A 15,814-nucleotide genomic window follows, 5' to 3' on the forward strand; every position below is an offset into this window, starting at 1 on the left:
CAGAGGTAAAGTAACTGCCTACTGTGTTGACGGTCGCGGGTTCGATCCCCGGTCAGGGCAAATATTTGTGTGATGAACTTGATTATTTGTTTTTGGGTCTGGGTGTTATCTATACAGGGTTACTTGTAAAACACCAGCAACCTCGCAGGACAAGATAGCTAACATCATAAGTAACAACATTTGTTCTACGACTTTTGGCATAACGCAATAAATTATTTTTAAATGATTTTTTAAACTTTTATTGTACTCTCCTTACATTTGTAAGTCTATGTTCTATTCATTATCGGATGGACGACGCGACGCCCCCTTCCCCCTCTCGTTCGCTTTTTGTTTACGTAATTTTTGGGAGGCGTAGAGTTTATAATATTCAGACGGAAAATTAAATGAATATTTATTTTTGTATGAAAATAAAATCTAACAAATTATCAAAAGTCGTAGAACAAATGTTGTTACTTATGATGTTAGCTATCTTGTCCTGCGAGGTTGCCGGTGTTTTACAAGTAACCCTGTATATGTATTTATAAAATATTAAATTATATTTATCGTCGTCTAGTACCCACAACATAAGCCTTAATTGAGATTACTGTGGGACTAGGTCGATTTGTGTAATATTGTCCTTTAATATTTATTTATAATTTATATACTTATAATTAAATGTGACTAGAAATAATATACTTACTACGGTTTAAGTATAGGTTGTATTATGTATATTATTTTGTAATGAGATCTTGCAATCAAATATTCACACAATCTCGCAAGTTTTCCGACAATTCATTTTTCGTATGAAAACGATCAATACACTAGGTACCTACCTAATATAAGCCGCTACAGGAACGCAGTTAGTAATAATTAATAACGGCTTTAACCCATTTACAATATTTTTTAAAGGTACTGCAAAGGCAATGAGGTTATGTATTAAAAACGTAGTACATATATTATTATTAGTCTGTGGTCTGTGATATTATTATTAGTCTGTGTTAAAAACGTGAAAAGTAACGTAAAAACGTCTTAGTGCCATCTAGTATTCGTTTAGCATCGCCAAATCGGAGGAGAATAACTTGTTTATAGTAGTTTCATGAGATGGCGTTGTTTTGAATATGAACTTTTCTGTAAAATTAGTTAAAATCGAGTGAAAATTAAATTAAATAGGTAGGTTCCATTTACAAAAGTATGTAAAAAATTATAAAAAGCAATGAAATTGCAATTAAATCTAATTTTATTTTTTGCTGGTTAAAATGATACACTTAGCGGCATCTATTGGTAGACGGATGGCATTAATCGTCTTTTGTATGTAGTGAACCAGACATGCTTAAATACTTATTAGGACACACCTATTATAATACATACAAAAACATTTATTTGGTACTAGACCTTATATCTCAGGATTTTAGGTGATTTATTGTGGAACTGATTTTGCATTGTTTGGTGACTACATTTTGGTGACAGATCTACTATTTTGAGGACAAACTCGATTATTTAAGAAACACAAAACTAATTAAATTGGTGATAGCTTAAATGATACCCATAAAGTACTGCATCAATTTTAATTATTTTTACAGTCAGAAATATGAATCAAAATTAAAAACTAGTTTAAAAGTAAATTCAAATTCAAGTAAAAAATACTAAGCATCAATTAAAATAATTATTCAGTATTTAATTCAAATGTTCTTCAGCAAACATCTAATATAACAATTCAAACTCAACTCAAAACTCAAACATTCATTTATTCAATTAGACTACTATTTAGTAGCACTTTCGAATCGTCATTACATAGTATTTTTAACATTTACCACCGATTACTAATAGATCAATTTATAAACTTCAATGCAACTAAATATAACATACAACTTACAAAATCCTTGCACGCGCAAGAGCGTGTTATCGCTATTAATATCAGGGGTGTAACCAACATTTTAAAGGAATGGGGCAATAAAATAAACTAGGTAAGTACATATTATATAAATAGTCGTATGAAATAAAAAATAAAACCGGCCAAAAATAAAATTATGATGTGACTCTAAAATGTATGTTTTAGCAATTTTACCTTTAGCTGTGCTATAAGACATTGCTTTTAACCAAATTTCAAGACTCTGTGTTCACGGGAAGTACAAACTACAATGTTGGTTTTGATTTTTGATTCCCTTGCGAATGTCGAAATTTGCGAAAAATATTTACATATTATATTGGGGATATTATATATATTATATATATATTGGGGAGACTGAACTATGAATTTTCAAGAAAGTAGACCGTATATAATATTTTAGTAGTAGTATTTTTCCATATGATCGAGATCACTTCCTTTGTTTACTATAAATAGCTATAACGACAAAGTATTTTATTCTATTCTGGTAGTTTTACGGAAGGTGTTGCGGGATTTTTGAAATTGGTGATTTGTCCTTGTGATGCTCTTCTCGTAAAGAAGACATCGTCATAAGACTGCATTACTTCGTCAGTTTTTCTATGGCGATAAAGATAATAACTGCGTGTGGCAAAGTAGAAACGTAAAGAGCGCCTCAAAATGTATTAAAATCACTTTTTTTTAACCAAATGAGTGTACTAAATAGCAAGATAGTAAGCTATAGAATAATTATTTAGACTGTGGTTTCTCATCTATCATGTATAAAATTATGTGCTTTGTGGAGTGTGAATAAGTATATTTTTAGCATTAAAAAAATATAGAAATCTGTCGTTTACCTAATATAGTAATGATTATTGTAAGGGGTGAAATAAAACAATGATTATCGTCATGAATCTTTATTCACAAGTCATACATTACAGCCATTTAAATATGTTTACATTTACTGGACACGCCGTTGATCTTACAATGTGAGCAGCAAAAATATAATTACTATATCATTTTATAAAAATATATACGCACTTAGAATGCACTACTTTTGCATATTAGGGCCGATTTTTCAATGCCCAGATAAACAGCTAGATAGACTTTATTCTTCAGTTAACAAAATATTCAATTTTTCAATAGACGAATATGACTTATCTATCGAATAACTACGTTATTTGAGGAATAAATCTATTTGCCGCTCCAACGGCCAGATAGCGCGCTATTCGACGGTTAGGCGTTTGAGTTGACAACTGACGCGTCAAATTTGGGATATTTTCGTATGTCATAACATAGAGCGTAGAATTATTGACAATTAAACCTCTTTCTATATAATTATTATCAATTAAAATCATATTGAAATTGATGTTTTTGATAGTACTGATGACCATGCCATTGAAAATTTGCTGAACGCTGCCTTTAAGTATGTCGTTTCCGTCGTAAAATATATAAATTGAAACACAAATTTAACCAAACTCTATACTCGAATCAAAACAACAATCAACAATCATAGAAGACAAGAGCAAAACAAATGCACTCCTGACGTGAGTCATAATGACGGTTGTTGACAAATTGCAAGAGTTGACTCTATCCCGCTCTAACCTGACTAATTTAATATGTTTGTTTCGCCACTCCGAGAGCAGAGCTGCCAATATGGAAATATTTGGTCAGATAGTTGTTCATCAAATAAATCACGATTGAAAAATAGGCGAGCCGTTATGAGTTAGATAAATAATTGAATAAATCTATTCGAGGGGTAGTTATTAGACTGTTTATCTCGGGATTGAAAAATCGGCCCTTAATGTAAATAAAAATAAATCTCTTAGGCGTCGTATTCACTAGCCGTTTTCGTTTAAACTTTTAATATTGTTTTTCTTGAGTTGAACTGTAGGATTACAAGCTGTTAAAAACCCTTATAAATAACAAAGATTTTCAGTGAATATTCGTGTATAAAACGCCCAAGAAGTATATATGTATAAGAAAGAACAAATCTAAGAATAGGTATATATATTAACAATAAAACAAGGTATAAAGAACATTATTATGCACTCGCATTAAGTACCAAACAAAATTTCGTACATTTTAGCCCTGTGTCGAACAATATACATTTAGCAACCAGTCATTGCACGTTTAGATTATACTACAAATAACATTGAAAGCGATACATCATACATACAATATTATTTTTACAAGAAATAACTTTATATGAAAAAAAATCACTAAACGAGGAACATGGAACTAAAAGCATACAACAAGAGTATATACAATAAGCATTTCTATTATTTATTATTTTAAGACTTATATAAAGAGAATTTAAATTGTCTTTCTCTATGAGTATAATATTATGATTATTTAATATTTACACATTAAATTCTAAACCACATTGATTTTTTTTATTTATTGGAATATACGATTATTTTTTTACATAATATTTTAATTGAATACCTACATAATGTGCTACATAATCTCATATTGTGATTCGTATATACCTCAATTAGAAATTATGACGAGTCTACACATTCCAATTTTCCAAATATCATGACTATGATTTTGAGCTTGTGTGACGTCATATTATAACCTAAGTAGCCATTAATTTCTTTATTCTATTTATTATAATATATATAGCAACACTTACGATTTTACCCTCAAAGTGAGTGTGGGAATAATAATTAGGGATTGTGCGTAAATTTTTACGGTTCAAATAATTCTTGTAAAGTCAGAAAACCCTAATTAGATTCCTATGTGTGTAATAATATCAATTCGAGAAAATTTTAAATTAGGTAAATTTTAATCCATTATATATCGACATAGCAATAAAACACGTATTTAGGGATAATTCGACTTGTAATATATGTAATATAAAATACACAATAAGTAATATTTACGAATTACTGGTATTTGTCAAATAACCTAATGCTATATAAATAAGCAACTACATCCTAAAACTATACAATAAAACTACATATTCACACACAAAGAAACGTAATATTTTTGGTTCGACTTCGCGCCCATTTTGAGATCGTGATATTAAAATAACTTTATGACGATACCAAAGCCAAAGGACATAGATTATAGTCTTAATGGCTTACCACAGATTAAAAATGTCGAATGTCATTTAATTTTTTTTTAAATTAACGTTGCGTTTGACTTTGAATCGTATGTATTTTCGAACGCGAAGCCTTACAAATTGGCAGTATTTATTATATTATGCGACCGATCGCTACCGAGCGACATCCACCCAACCTGTGCTTTATTGATGTTAAAATTCGTTTTAAACGTTTAAATATTTTTTATTTTTAATAAAATTACCACAATTTTACACAAAAAGCGAATAAATTATGATAGTAAAGGGCCAATAATCTTAATTCATTACCTCTTAATATCTATGTGTTATTACGACTAAAATTATTTCATCCTCTAAACAACAAGGTTTTGTAGACATTGACACATAATTAAGCATTTTTCAAAGGAAATTGACACAACAAGTTCACATCTAATTAACATTGAACACAATAAATACTTAATAATACTAGCAACTCGACCCGGCTTTGCCTAAACACTTTTAGCATGAAAATCTTCAAATTCAATATTTTAATGTGTTTATTCATATAAAAGTTCTATTTCTTAAACAATCACTTCTGTTAATACATTTTTGTCATTGGGTCGAGAAACTAGTACATAGACACATATTTAATACTATTAATTTTTAGTACAAATGTTACCTAGTTCACATAAACTAACATGTACATAAAAACATTTGTTTTCAAATTGTTATATGTCTACCAATAGAGGTGTCCTTGATCCGCTGGTTCACACACATAGATACAGAGTAATTCCTTCACAAACACAGATTTTAAATTTTCTTCGATCTTGGATTCAAAAAGTTTCATGGGCCGTTAGATTATCGTCATAAAATGTTAAAATGTTTCCGGTAGCAAGTCTAATTTTTATAGAACATAGAAGCAGTTTAACATCTTTGGAAGTCATTTTATGTTTCTGGCAGCCATTACACGTTCCTAGAATCAACTCTAACAAGTGTCGCTATTCACCATTGGCTTTTGAAATGTTTCTGGAAGAAGGAACATTCAAAGAATAAATTCCAATATCTCACAAATTAAACACTTTCGGACATAATTTAACGTCTCCAGATAAAAAACAAAAAACAACTTTTCCAAAAACACAAACTTTCCTAAAAACACTTTCAACACTCCCCCTACTTCTAACCCGCACTATTTCCCCCAACAAGCCCCAATCACTCGCACAGCATTGGCCAGCGCGCGAATAACTTGCTTTGTAGCTCTTCTAGTGGGATCACTTCTTCTATGGCTGGTTGTTATTCAGTTTGTATATGGTTTCACTCCCCACGCACTCCCAGAAACACTTTCAACACTCCCCCCACTATTTCCCCCAACAAGCCCCACACACTCGCACAGCACGCCCCAGCGGGCGGAGCGCTCGGCGCACGACGCGGCGCCAGCGCGGCCGCTTGTCTCAGCGCGCGAATAACTTGCTTTGTAACTCTTCTAGGGGAATCACTTGCTCGTCCCCTATGGCCGGTTGTTGTTCCGTCTTTGATTGTTCGCGGAGATCTGTTGGAGAAAATTGTAATTAGTTTTTGAAATTTACAGGAATGGTGAGGGTTTAAATGATTTACAGTAATGGTGAGGTACGAAAGTGGGCGAGTATTATACCGTGCGTGGTGGTCGTACGTAAGTGCGTACACACACACATGTACGTGCAAAGTGCGTGTGCATGTGTACACTACAATGAGCGTGATGTTAAAGTGCGTGGGAGTGTAAAGTGCATGTGCGTTTGCAGTCACAGTTCGTGGGCGTGAAATGCGGATGCGTATACCGGTTTAGTGCGTGTGTATGCAGGTAAAGAGCGAATGCGTGTATGCGAGCTAATCGTCCGCATTAACAGGGTCCATACCCGGTATATAGTCGATGTATATGTGTCGATGTGTATTTACATGTTCGCGTGTGTGTATATCCTCCTGTATCTACATATGTGTGTTTGCGTGTATGTGTGTGTATAGTGTATATTTATGCACATGTACGTATGTTTGCATGTACACATCCACTAACCATGCCAGTGCTGTAGCAGCGCGTTGTAGTGATGTGCTCGGTCGTGCCGCTTGAGCTGAGTGAACACGTGCACGAGTCCGCGGTAATCGTACTCTAGGCCCGAGTAACGCTCGCCAAACAGTTTTAGACCTGAAAAATGAAAAATACTATTTTTAGCACGGTTATCAGACACTATTAATATGAAACAGAAAAAAATTCATTATTAAAATTATTATTAGACACCAATATCTTTTTTACTTCTGCTTTTATATTAGTTCAATATATGGCTCTACATATGAGTCACTACGTAAACGAAGAAATATATAGAGTTAAAATCGGTAAAGTCACTCGTTACACCTGTAGTTCAGGTAGGGGTAAATAACTTAGAGCGCAAGTAGAGCTCCAGTGAAAAGCTTTATCGTATGTTGTCGTAGGACGTAGAGAAAGGGTGCGTACAGACATAACATGCTATATAACAATGTAATATAACATTTTTCATAAATTTGTAGTGTTATATATAACATTGTTACACGGTCTGTACGCACCTTAACAAATTTCTGACATTGGTTTTTAGATCCGGATCGGATAACGACCTATTAACATCTGTAGATGACACATCGGCTCTACCACTATTCTTAACAACACTTACCTGTAGAGACTAGAGCAGCTCGACTACTAATTACTGTATGTTATACTGATATTAAATATTAATTCATGTGTTAGTTGTAGAACGATAAAACTGTGGCATTGGTCCTTCGACTTGGTACATCACTACATAGTATAAAACAGTCGCTTTCTCTGTCCCTATGTCCCTTAAAACTACGCAACGGATTTTGATGCGGTTTTTTTTAATAGATTATTAGATTTTAAGCAAAGTGGGCGAAGCCGCAGGCGGTAAGCTAGTCGTATATAAACGATGCATATAAATCTGAAGTAAATCACTTACTGATGTTAATAGAGCGCAGGTAGAGCTTCTCTGCGGCGGTGTATTGGTTCATGTGATAGTTATAGATCGACATTGGTCCTTCGAACCGGATCTTTAACCCATTTCAATCTGTAGTCTGAAGAAACTACCACTATTGTCTAATTCATGTACAGCACTTACTAATGTTAATAGAGCGCAGGTAGAGCTTCTCTGCGGCGGTGTGTTGGTTCATGTGATAGTTGTAGAGCGACGCAAGATGGCCGACGCTCAGACCGACCTCGTAGTCTTCTGCGCCGAGCAGTTCTTCCTTTATGGCTATCGCTTTGAGGTGCATTGTTTCCGCGTCCTGGAAAGTTTTAGTTGAATCTTAGATGCATAAATATCAATTTATAAATACGTGTTTTTTTCGTATCCATGTAACAATGGAGATTACTAAAAATACAGTCAGAAATATCTCAACTGAGTGCCAAATTATTATTTTTAGTATTAATATTATTTTACACCAGTCTCTAAAAATTTAAAGTTATGTGTATGTTTCATATAGTTATATATTTTTCTATTTAATTTAATAATAGCATAATATAGGAATTACATTAATGGTGCATAAGAAATTGAACATAAAACAAAATGTAACAATAAGCCTAGGCGCTTAATTAAACTTATTAACTTAACACGAACAAAGTCACATGCTCCACTAGTATACACACCTGGAACTTCTGCATAGACTGGTACAACCTTCCCAAATTGCCATAATGTTTGGCCGTCTGTACGTTCTTCTCTCCGAACGCCATCATAGACAACTCTAGCGCAGCTTTGTGAAGCGCTTCCGATTCTTCTAGAAGACTTGGCTCTGTGGAAGGTAGTCATGTTGTAGTTAATTATTATAAATATGCCACATCAATGTGTACTTTAAAGTAAATTAGTAATTAGCTTTCTGAATATGTATAATGTTAGCTTTCGAGCGTAGTTTAAAGAGGGAGACAATGTAATTCACATAAGTTAAATAATGAATTCTGTAAACATTTGATTTTGACAAAATTTGTTGGAACGAAGTTCTTAATCGCGCGTTGCGAAAGGGGACTAGAAGGAAAAAATTAACACGAAAAGTTGTAACGACACTTTTTGATATAGTTGTAAGCTGTGCGGCGTGCGTGTGTTTCTCGGTCTGTCTCTCTCTCTGATAGAACTTCGTTCCATTCGGATGTCCCTTGTCACATCTCAAATTTATTATTTTTTCCATACAGGGAAAAATTTTCAAAGAAATATTATAGACTAGACTTGATAATTAGAAAAGCAATAAATATTACAATGAGACAAATTGTATTACTTCATTAATCGTAATAATTACGATTTAATTATCATAACGCGAAGTTTATTTTAAAATACACAATTACTATTTAAATCAGGGTGCCCCAAGGTTCTATTCTAGGTCCCTGTTTAAATATAATGTATATCAATGACAACTTACTAATCAGACCAGATTAAAATGTACCAAAACATACATTAATCTTAATACTATTATAAAGGCGAAAGTTTGTAAGTATGGATGTTTGTTACTCTTTCACGTAATAACTACTGAATGGATTTGAATGAAACTTTTTACAATATAGCTTATACATCAGAATAACACATAGGATAGGTTTTATCCCGGAAATCTCACGGGAACGGGAACTATGCGGGTTTTTCTTTGAAAACGCGGGCGAAGCCGCGGGTGGAAAGCTAGTATAAAACTAAAGGAAGTAGTAATTTTGTGATTACCTCTCATATCTTGTCCGGCGGGTGTGTCCAATGCAATCTCTTCTAGAATGAGCGCTTTCACACGTTTCGCTGAAGCGAGCAGTAGATGGTCCGGTGGTACTAGATTCTGGAAACGAACAATGGAATCGTAAGTAAGAATTTGTATAAAAGTGAAAGATGATCGAATTACAAATAAATAACAAGAAATTGTCAAATGACAATTTCTTGTTAGACAGTGTTGTAATTTGCATTAAAGGACGGAAAGATTTTGCTACTCTGTCACGTCGTCTTAGTATTTTTTTTAGTAGATGTGGATGGTTTTTTTCCACATTTCCTTCCATATTCACCCACTGTACAGCACAACCCACCTCTATGATCCGTATGGCCCGCTCCGCGTGGTCGCGCGCCTTGTAGAAGCGGCCCGACGAGTACTCGAGCACGTAGAGCGCGTACGCGAGGTCCTCCTGACCACACATACATACATACAACCCACCTCTATGATCCGTATGGCCCGCTCCGCGTGGTCGCGCGCCTTGTAGAAGCGGCCCGACGAGTACTCGAGCACGTAGAGCGCGTACGCGAGGTCCTCCTGACCACACATACATACATACAACCCACCTCTATGATCCGTATGGCCCGCTCCGCGTGGTCGCGCGCCTTGTAGAAGCGGCCCGACGAGTACTCGAGCACGTAGAGCGCGTACGCGAGGTCCTCCTGACCACACATACATACATACAACCCACCTCTATGATCCGTATGGCCCGCTCCGCGTGGTCGCGCGCCTTGTAGAAGCGGCCCGACGAGTACTCGAGCACGTAGAGCGCGTACGCGAGGTCCTCCTGACCACACATACATACATACAACCCACCTCTATGATCCGTATGGCCCGCTCCGCGTGGTCGCGCGCCTTGTAGAAGCGGCCCGACGAGTACTCGAGCACGTAGAGCGCGTACGCGAGGTCCTCCTGACCACACATACATACATACAACCCACCTCTATGATCCGTATGGCCCGCTCCGCGTGGTCGCGCGCCTTGTAGAAGCGGCCCGACGAGTACTCGAGCACGTAGAGCGCGTACGCGAGGTCCTCCTGACCACACATACATACATACAACCCACCTCTATGATCCGTATGGCCCGCTCCGCGTGGTCGCGCGCCTTGTAGAAGCGGCCCGACGAGTACTCGAGCACGTAGAGCGCGTACGCGAGGTCCTCCTGACCACACATACATACATACAACCCACCTCTATGATCCGTATGGCCCGCTCCGCGTGGTCGCGCGCCTTGTAGAAGCGGCCCGACGAGTACTCGAGCACGTAGAGCGCGTACGCGAGGTCCTCCTGACCACACATACATACATACAACCCACCTCTATGATCCGTATGGCCCGCTCCGCGTGGTCGCGCGCCTTGTAGAAGCGGCCCGACGAGTACTCGAGCACGTAGAGCGCGTACGCGAGGTCCTCCTGACCACACATACATACATACAACCCACCTCTATGATCCGTATGGCCCGCTCCGCGTGGTCGCGCGCCTTGTAGAAGCGGCCCGACGAGTACTCGAGCACGTAGAGCGCGTACGCGAGGTCCTCCTGACCACACATACATACATACAACCCACCTCTATGATCCGTATGGCCCGCTCCGCGTGGTCGCGCGCCTTGTAGAAGCGGCCCGACGAGTACTCGAGCACGTAGAGCGCGTACGCGAGGTCCTCCTGACCACACATACATACATACAACCCACCTCTATGATCCGTATGGCCCGCTCCGCGTGGTCGCGCGCCTTGTAGAAGCGGCCCGACGAGTACTCGAGCACGTAGAGCGCGTACGCGAGGTCCTCCTGACCACACATACATACATACAACCCACCTCTATGATCCGTATGGCCCGCTCCGCGTGGTCGCGCGCCTTGTAGAAGCGGCCCGACGAGTACTCGAGCACGTAGAGCGCGTACGCGAGGTCCTCCTGACCACACATACATACATACAACCCACCTCTATGATCCGTATGGCCCGCTCCGCGTGGTCGCGCGCCTTGTAGAAGCGGCCCGACGAGTACTCGAGCACGTAGAGCGCGTACGCGAGGTCCTCCTGACCACACATACATACATACAACCCACCTCTATGATCCGTATGGCCCGCTCCGCGTGGTCGCGCGCCTTGTAGAAGCGGCCCGACGAGTACTCGAGCACGTAGAGCGCGTACGCGAGGTCCTCCTGACCACACATACATACATACAACCCACCTCTATGATCCGTATGGCCCGCTCCGCGTGGTCGCGCGCCTTGTAGAAGCGGCCCGACGAGTACTCGAGCACGTAGAGCGCGTACGCGAGGTCCTCCTGACCACACATACATACATACAACCCACCTCTATGATCCGTATGGCCCGCTCCGCGTGGTCGCGCGCCTTGTAGAAGCGGCCCGACGAGTACTCGAGCACGTAGAGCGCGTACGCGAGGTCCTCCTGACCACACATACATACATACAACCCACCTCTATGATCCGTATGGCCCGCTCCGCGTGGTCGCGCGCCTTGTAGAAGCGGCCCGACGAGTACTCGAGCACGTAGAGCGCGTACGCGAGGTCCTCCTGACCACACATACATACATACAACCCACCTCTATGATCCGTATGGCCCGCTCCGCGTGGTCGCGCGCCTTGTAGAAGCGGCCCGACGAGTACTCGAGCACGTAGAGCGCGTACGCGAGGTCCTCCTGACCACACATACATACATACAACCCACCTCTATGATCCGTATGGCCCGCTCCGCGTGGTCGCGCGCCTTGTAGAAGCGGCCCGACGAGTACTCGAGCACGTAGAGCGCGTACGCGAGGTCCTCCTGACCACACATACATACATACAACCCACCTCTATGATCCGTATGGCCCGCTCCGCGTGGTCGCGCGCCTTGTAGAAGCGGCCCGACGAGTACTCGAGCACGTAGAGCGCGTACGCGAGGTCCTCCTGACCACACATACATACATACAACCCACCTCTATGATCCGTATGGCCCGCTCCGCGTGGTCGCGCGCCTTGTAGAAGCGGCCCGACGAGTACTCGAGCACGTAGAGCGCGTACGCGAGGTCCTCCTGACCACACATACATACATACAACCCACCTCTATGATCCGTATGGCCCGCTCCGCGTGGTCGCGCGCCTTGTAGAAGCGGCCCGACGAGTACTCGAGCACGTAGAGCGCGTACGCGAGGTCCTCCTGACCACACATACATACATACAACCCACCTCTATGATCCGTATGGCCCGCTCCGCGTGGTCGCGCGCCTTGTAGAAGCGGCCCGACGAGTACTCGAGCACGTAGAGCGCGTACGCGAGGTCCTCCTGACCACACATACATACATACAACCCACCTCTATGATCCGTATGGCCCGCTCCGCGTGGTCGCGCGCCTTGTAGAAGCGGCCCGACGAGTACTCGAGCACGTAGAGCGCGTACGCGAGGTCCTCCTGACCACACATACATACATACAACCCACCTCTATGATCCGTATGGCCCGCTCCGCGTGGTCGCGCGCCTTGTAGAAGCGGCCCGACGAGTACTCGAGCACGTAGAGCGCGTACGCGAGGTCCTCCTGACCACACATACATACATACAACCCACCTCTATGATCCGTATGGCCCGCTCCGCGTGGTCGCGCGCCTTGTAGAAGCGGCCCGACGAGTACTCGAGCACGTAGAGCGCGTACGCGAGGTCCTCCTGACCACACATACATACATACAACCCACCTCTATGATCCGTATGGCCCGCTCCGCGTGGTCGCGCGCCTTGTAGAAGCGGCCCGACGAGTACTCGAGCACGTAGAGCGCGTACGCGAGGTCCTCCTGACCACACATACATACATACAACCCACCTCTATGATCCGTATGGCCCGCTCCGCGTGGTCGCGCGCCTTGTAGAAGCGGCCCGACGAGTACTCGAGCACGTAGAGCGCGTACGCGAGGTCCTCCTGACCACACATACATACATACAACCCACCTCTATGATCCGTATGGCCCGCTCCGCGTGGTCGCGCGCCTTGTAGAAGCGGCCCGACGAGTACTCGAGCACGTAGAGCGCGTACGCGAGGTCCTCCTGACCACACATACATACATACAACCCACCTCTATGATCCGTATGGCCCGCTCCGCGTGGTCGCGCGCCTTGTAGAAGCGGCCCGACGAGTACTCGAGCACGTAGAGCGCGTACGCGAGGTCCTCCTGACCACACATACATACATACAACCCACCTCTATGATCCGTATGGCCCGCTCCGCGTGGTCGCGCGCCTTGTAGAAGCGGCCCGACGAGTACTCGAGCACGTAGAGCGCGTACGCGAGGTCCTCCTGACCACACATACATACATACAACCCACCTCTATGATCCGTATGGCCCGCTCCGCGTGGTCGCGCGCCTTGTAGAAGCGGCCCGACGAGTACTCGAGCACGTAGAGCGCGTACGCGAGGTCCTCCTGACCACACATACATACATACAACCCACCTCTATGATCCGTATGGCCCGCTCCGCGTGGTCGCGCGCCTTGTAGAAGCGGCCCGACGAGTACTCGAGCACGTAGAGCGCGTACGCGAGGTCCTCCTGACCACACATACATACATACAACCCACCTCTATGATCCGTATGGCCCGCTCCGCGTGGTCGCGCGCCTTGTAGAAGCGGCCCGACGAGTACTCGAGCACGTAGAGCGCGTACGCGAGGTCCTCCTGACCACACATACATACATACAACCCACCTCTATGATCCGTATGGCCCGCTCCGCGTGGTCGCGCGCCTTGTAGAAGCGGCCCGACGAGTACTCGAGCACGTAGAGCGCGTACGCGAGGTCCTCCTGACCACACATACATACATACAACCCACCTCTATGATCCGTATGGCCCGCTCCGCGTGGTCGCGCGCCTTGTAGAAGCGGCCCGACGAGTACTCGAGCACGTAGAGCGCGTACGCGAGGTCCTCCTGACCACACATACATACATACAACCCACCTCTATGATCCGTATGGCCCGCTCCGCGTGGTCGCGCGCCTTGTAGAAGCGGCCCGACGAGTACTCGAGCACGTAGAGCGCGTACGCGAGGTCCTCCTGACCACACATACATACATACAACCCACCTCTATGATCCGTATGGCCCGCTCCGCGTGGTCGCGCGCCTTGTAGAAGCGGCCCGACGAGTACTCGAGCACGTAGAGCGCGTACGCGAGGTCCTCCTGCGCGGTGGCCACGTGCAGGCTGCTGCGCCCGAACACGCGCCGCAGCGTCGACAGAGCCTCCTGACCACAGACATACATATGACGGCCTCATCCAAGAAGCTTATATCTAATACACTGAAGATTTCAGTATGAACATTAACTTGTAACAAGAAAATATGGCCTTGAATGACGCCTGTATGTTTTGTTATCCCTTTCACACCTAGATAGTTAGTTAGGATAAAAAAACATACAGGCGTCATTCAAGGTCATATTTTCTTGTTACAAGTTAATGTTCATACTGAAATCTCCAGTGTATTAGATATAAGCTTCTTGGCGCCACCATCAAAGTTATAAAATAAATATAAAGCAGCGCGCGCGCACGACTCGGGCATTCTTTCGCCGACCGTTGCCCAGTGCACATCTGTCACGAGCTTACTTTAATTTATTTCCGATATTTAATATTTATTTTTATTAAATAGACCAAGTGATTTTGTGGAAACCTTCGTGTTTTTTTAAATCAATCTCGGAGCCTGACGCCTACACATACATACAAATTATATTTACAAGTCAGTGTAAGAGTATAAAGATGTGAAATTCTTGCGGGAACGGGGAAAAACGGGGATGCACGTACAAAGTGGTAGGGCGGAAGCTAGTAACCTATATATTATACACTTTTTAACTTATAATGAATGTCACTAGCTTTTCGCCCGCGACTGTTGCCCGCGTAGTAAAGAAAATCCCACAATAAAACTGAAACTTGAATAAAAACTGTCCATTACTGTCCGTTACAGTCTCTGTACCAAACTTCATCTAAATCGCTTCAGTAGTTTAAGCGTGACGAGAAGAGACAGACCGACTTCGCTTGAATTTCGCATTTTTCATAAACTAGCTGTTCCCCGCGGTTTCACCCACATTGCTCCGTTCCTGTTGGTCTTAGCGTGATGCTATATAGCCTATAGCCTTCCTCGATAAATGGGCTATCTAGAATTTTTCAAATAGGGCCAGTAGTTCAAATAAACTCTTCAGCTTTATAATATTAGTATAGAC

At 42.2% G+C, this 15,814-nt stretch overlaps 1 protein-coding gene across 1 annotated transcript in view; it reads right to left on the bottom strand.

The window, feature by feature from the left end:
* Nucleotides 1-6,180: 6,180 nt before the first annotated feature.
* Pat1 (Protein interacting with APP tail-1) overlaps nucleotides 6,181-15,814 on the bottom strand; it is a 56,966-nt gene continuing 47,332 nt past the window's right edge. The window contains exons 8-13 of the mRNA XM_090108460.1: nucleotides 14,690-14,848; nucleotides 9,593-9,698; nucleotides 8,542-8,684; nucleotides 8,015-8,180; nucleotides 6,931-7,059; nucleotides 6,181-6,432 (exon numbers count right to left, since the gene is read on the bottom strand). Of these exons, the coding sequence (XP_089964586.1) occupies nucleotides 6,335-6,432; nucleotides 6,931-7,059; nucleotides 8,015-8,180; nucleotides 8,542-8,684; nucleotides 9,593-9,698; nucleotides 14,690-14,848 (801 nt within the window). The 3' untranslated portion in view covers nucleotides 6,181-6,334. The remainder of the gene's footprint in view (nucleotides 6,433-6,930; nucleotides 7,060-8,014; nucleotides 8,181-8,541; nucleotides 8,685-9,592; nucleotides 9,699-14,689; nucleotides 14,849-15,814) is intronic.

This window comes from Colias eurytheme, chromosome 13, assembly GCF_061535395.1.
Source record: "Colias eurytheme isolate Ceu_HAF_F1 chromosome 13, ilColEury1 Martin Lab GWU primary, whole genome shotgun sequence".
NCBI lineage: Eukaryota > Metazoa > Arthropoda > Insecta > Lepidoptera > Pieridae > Colias > Colias eurytheme.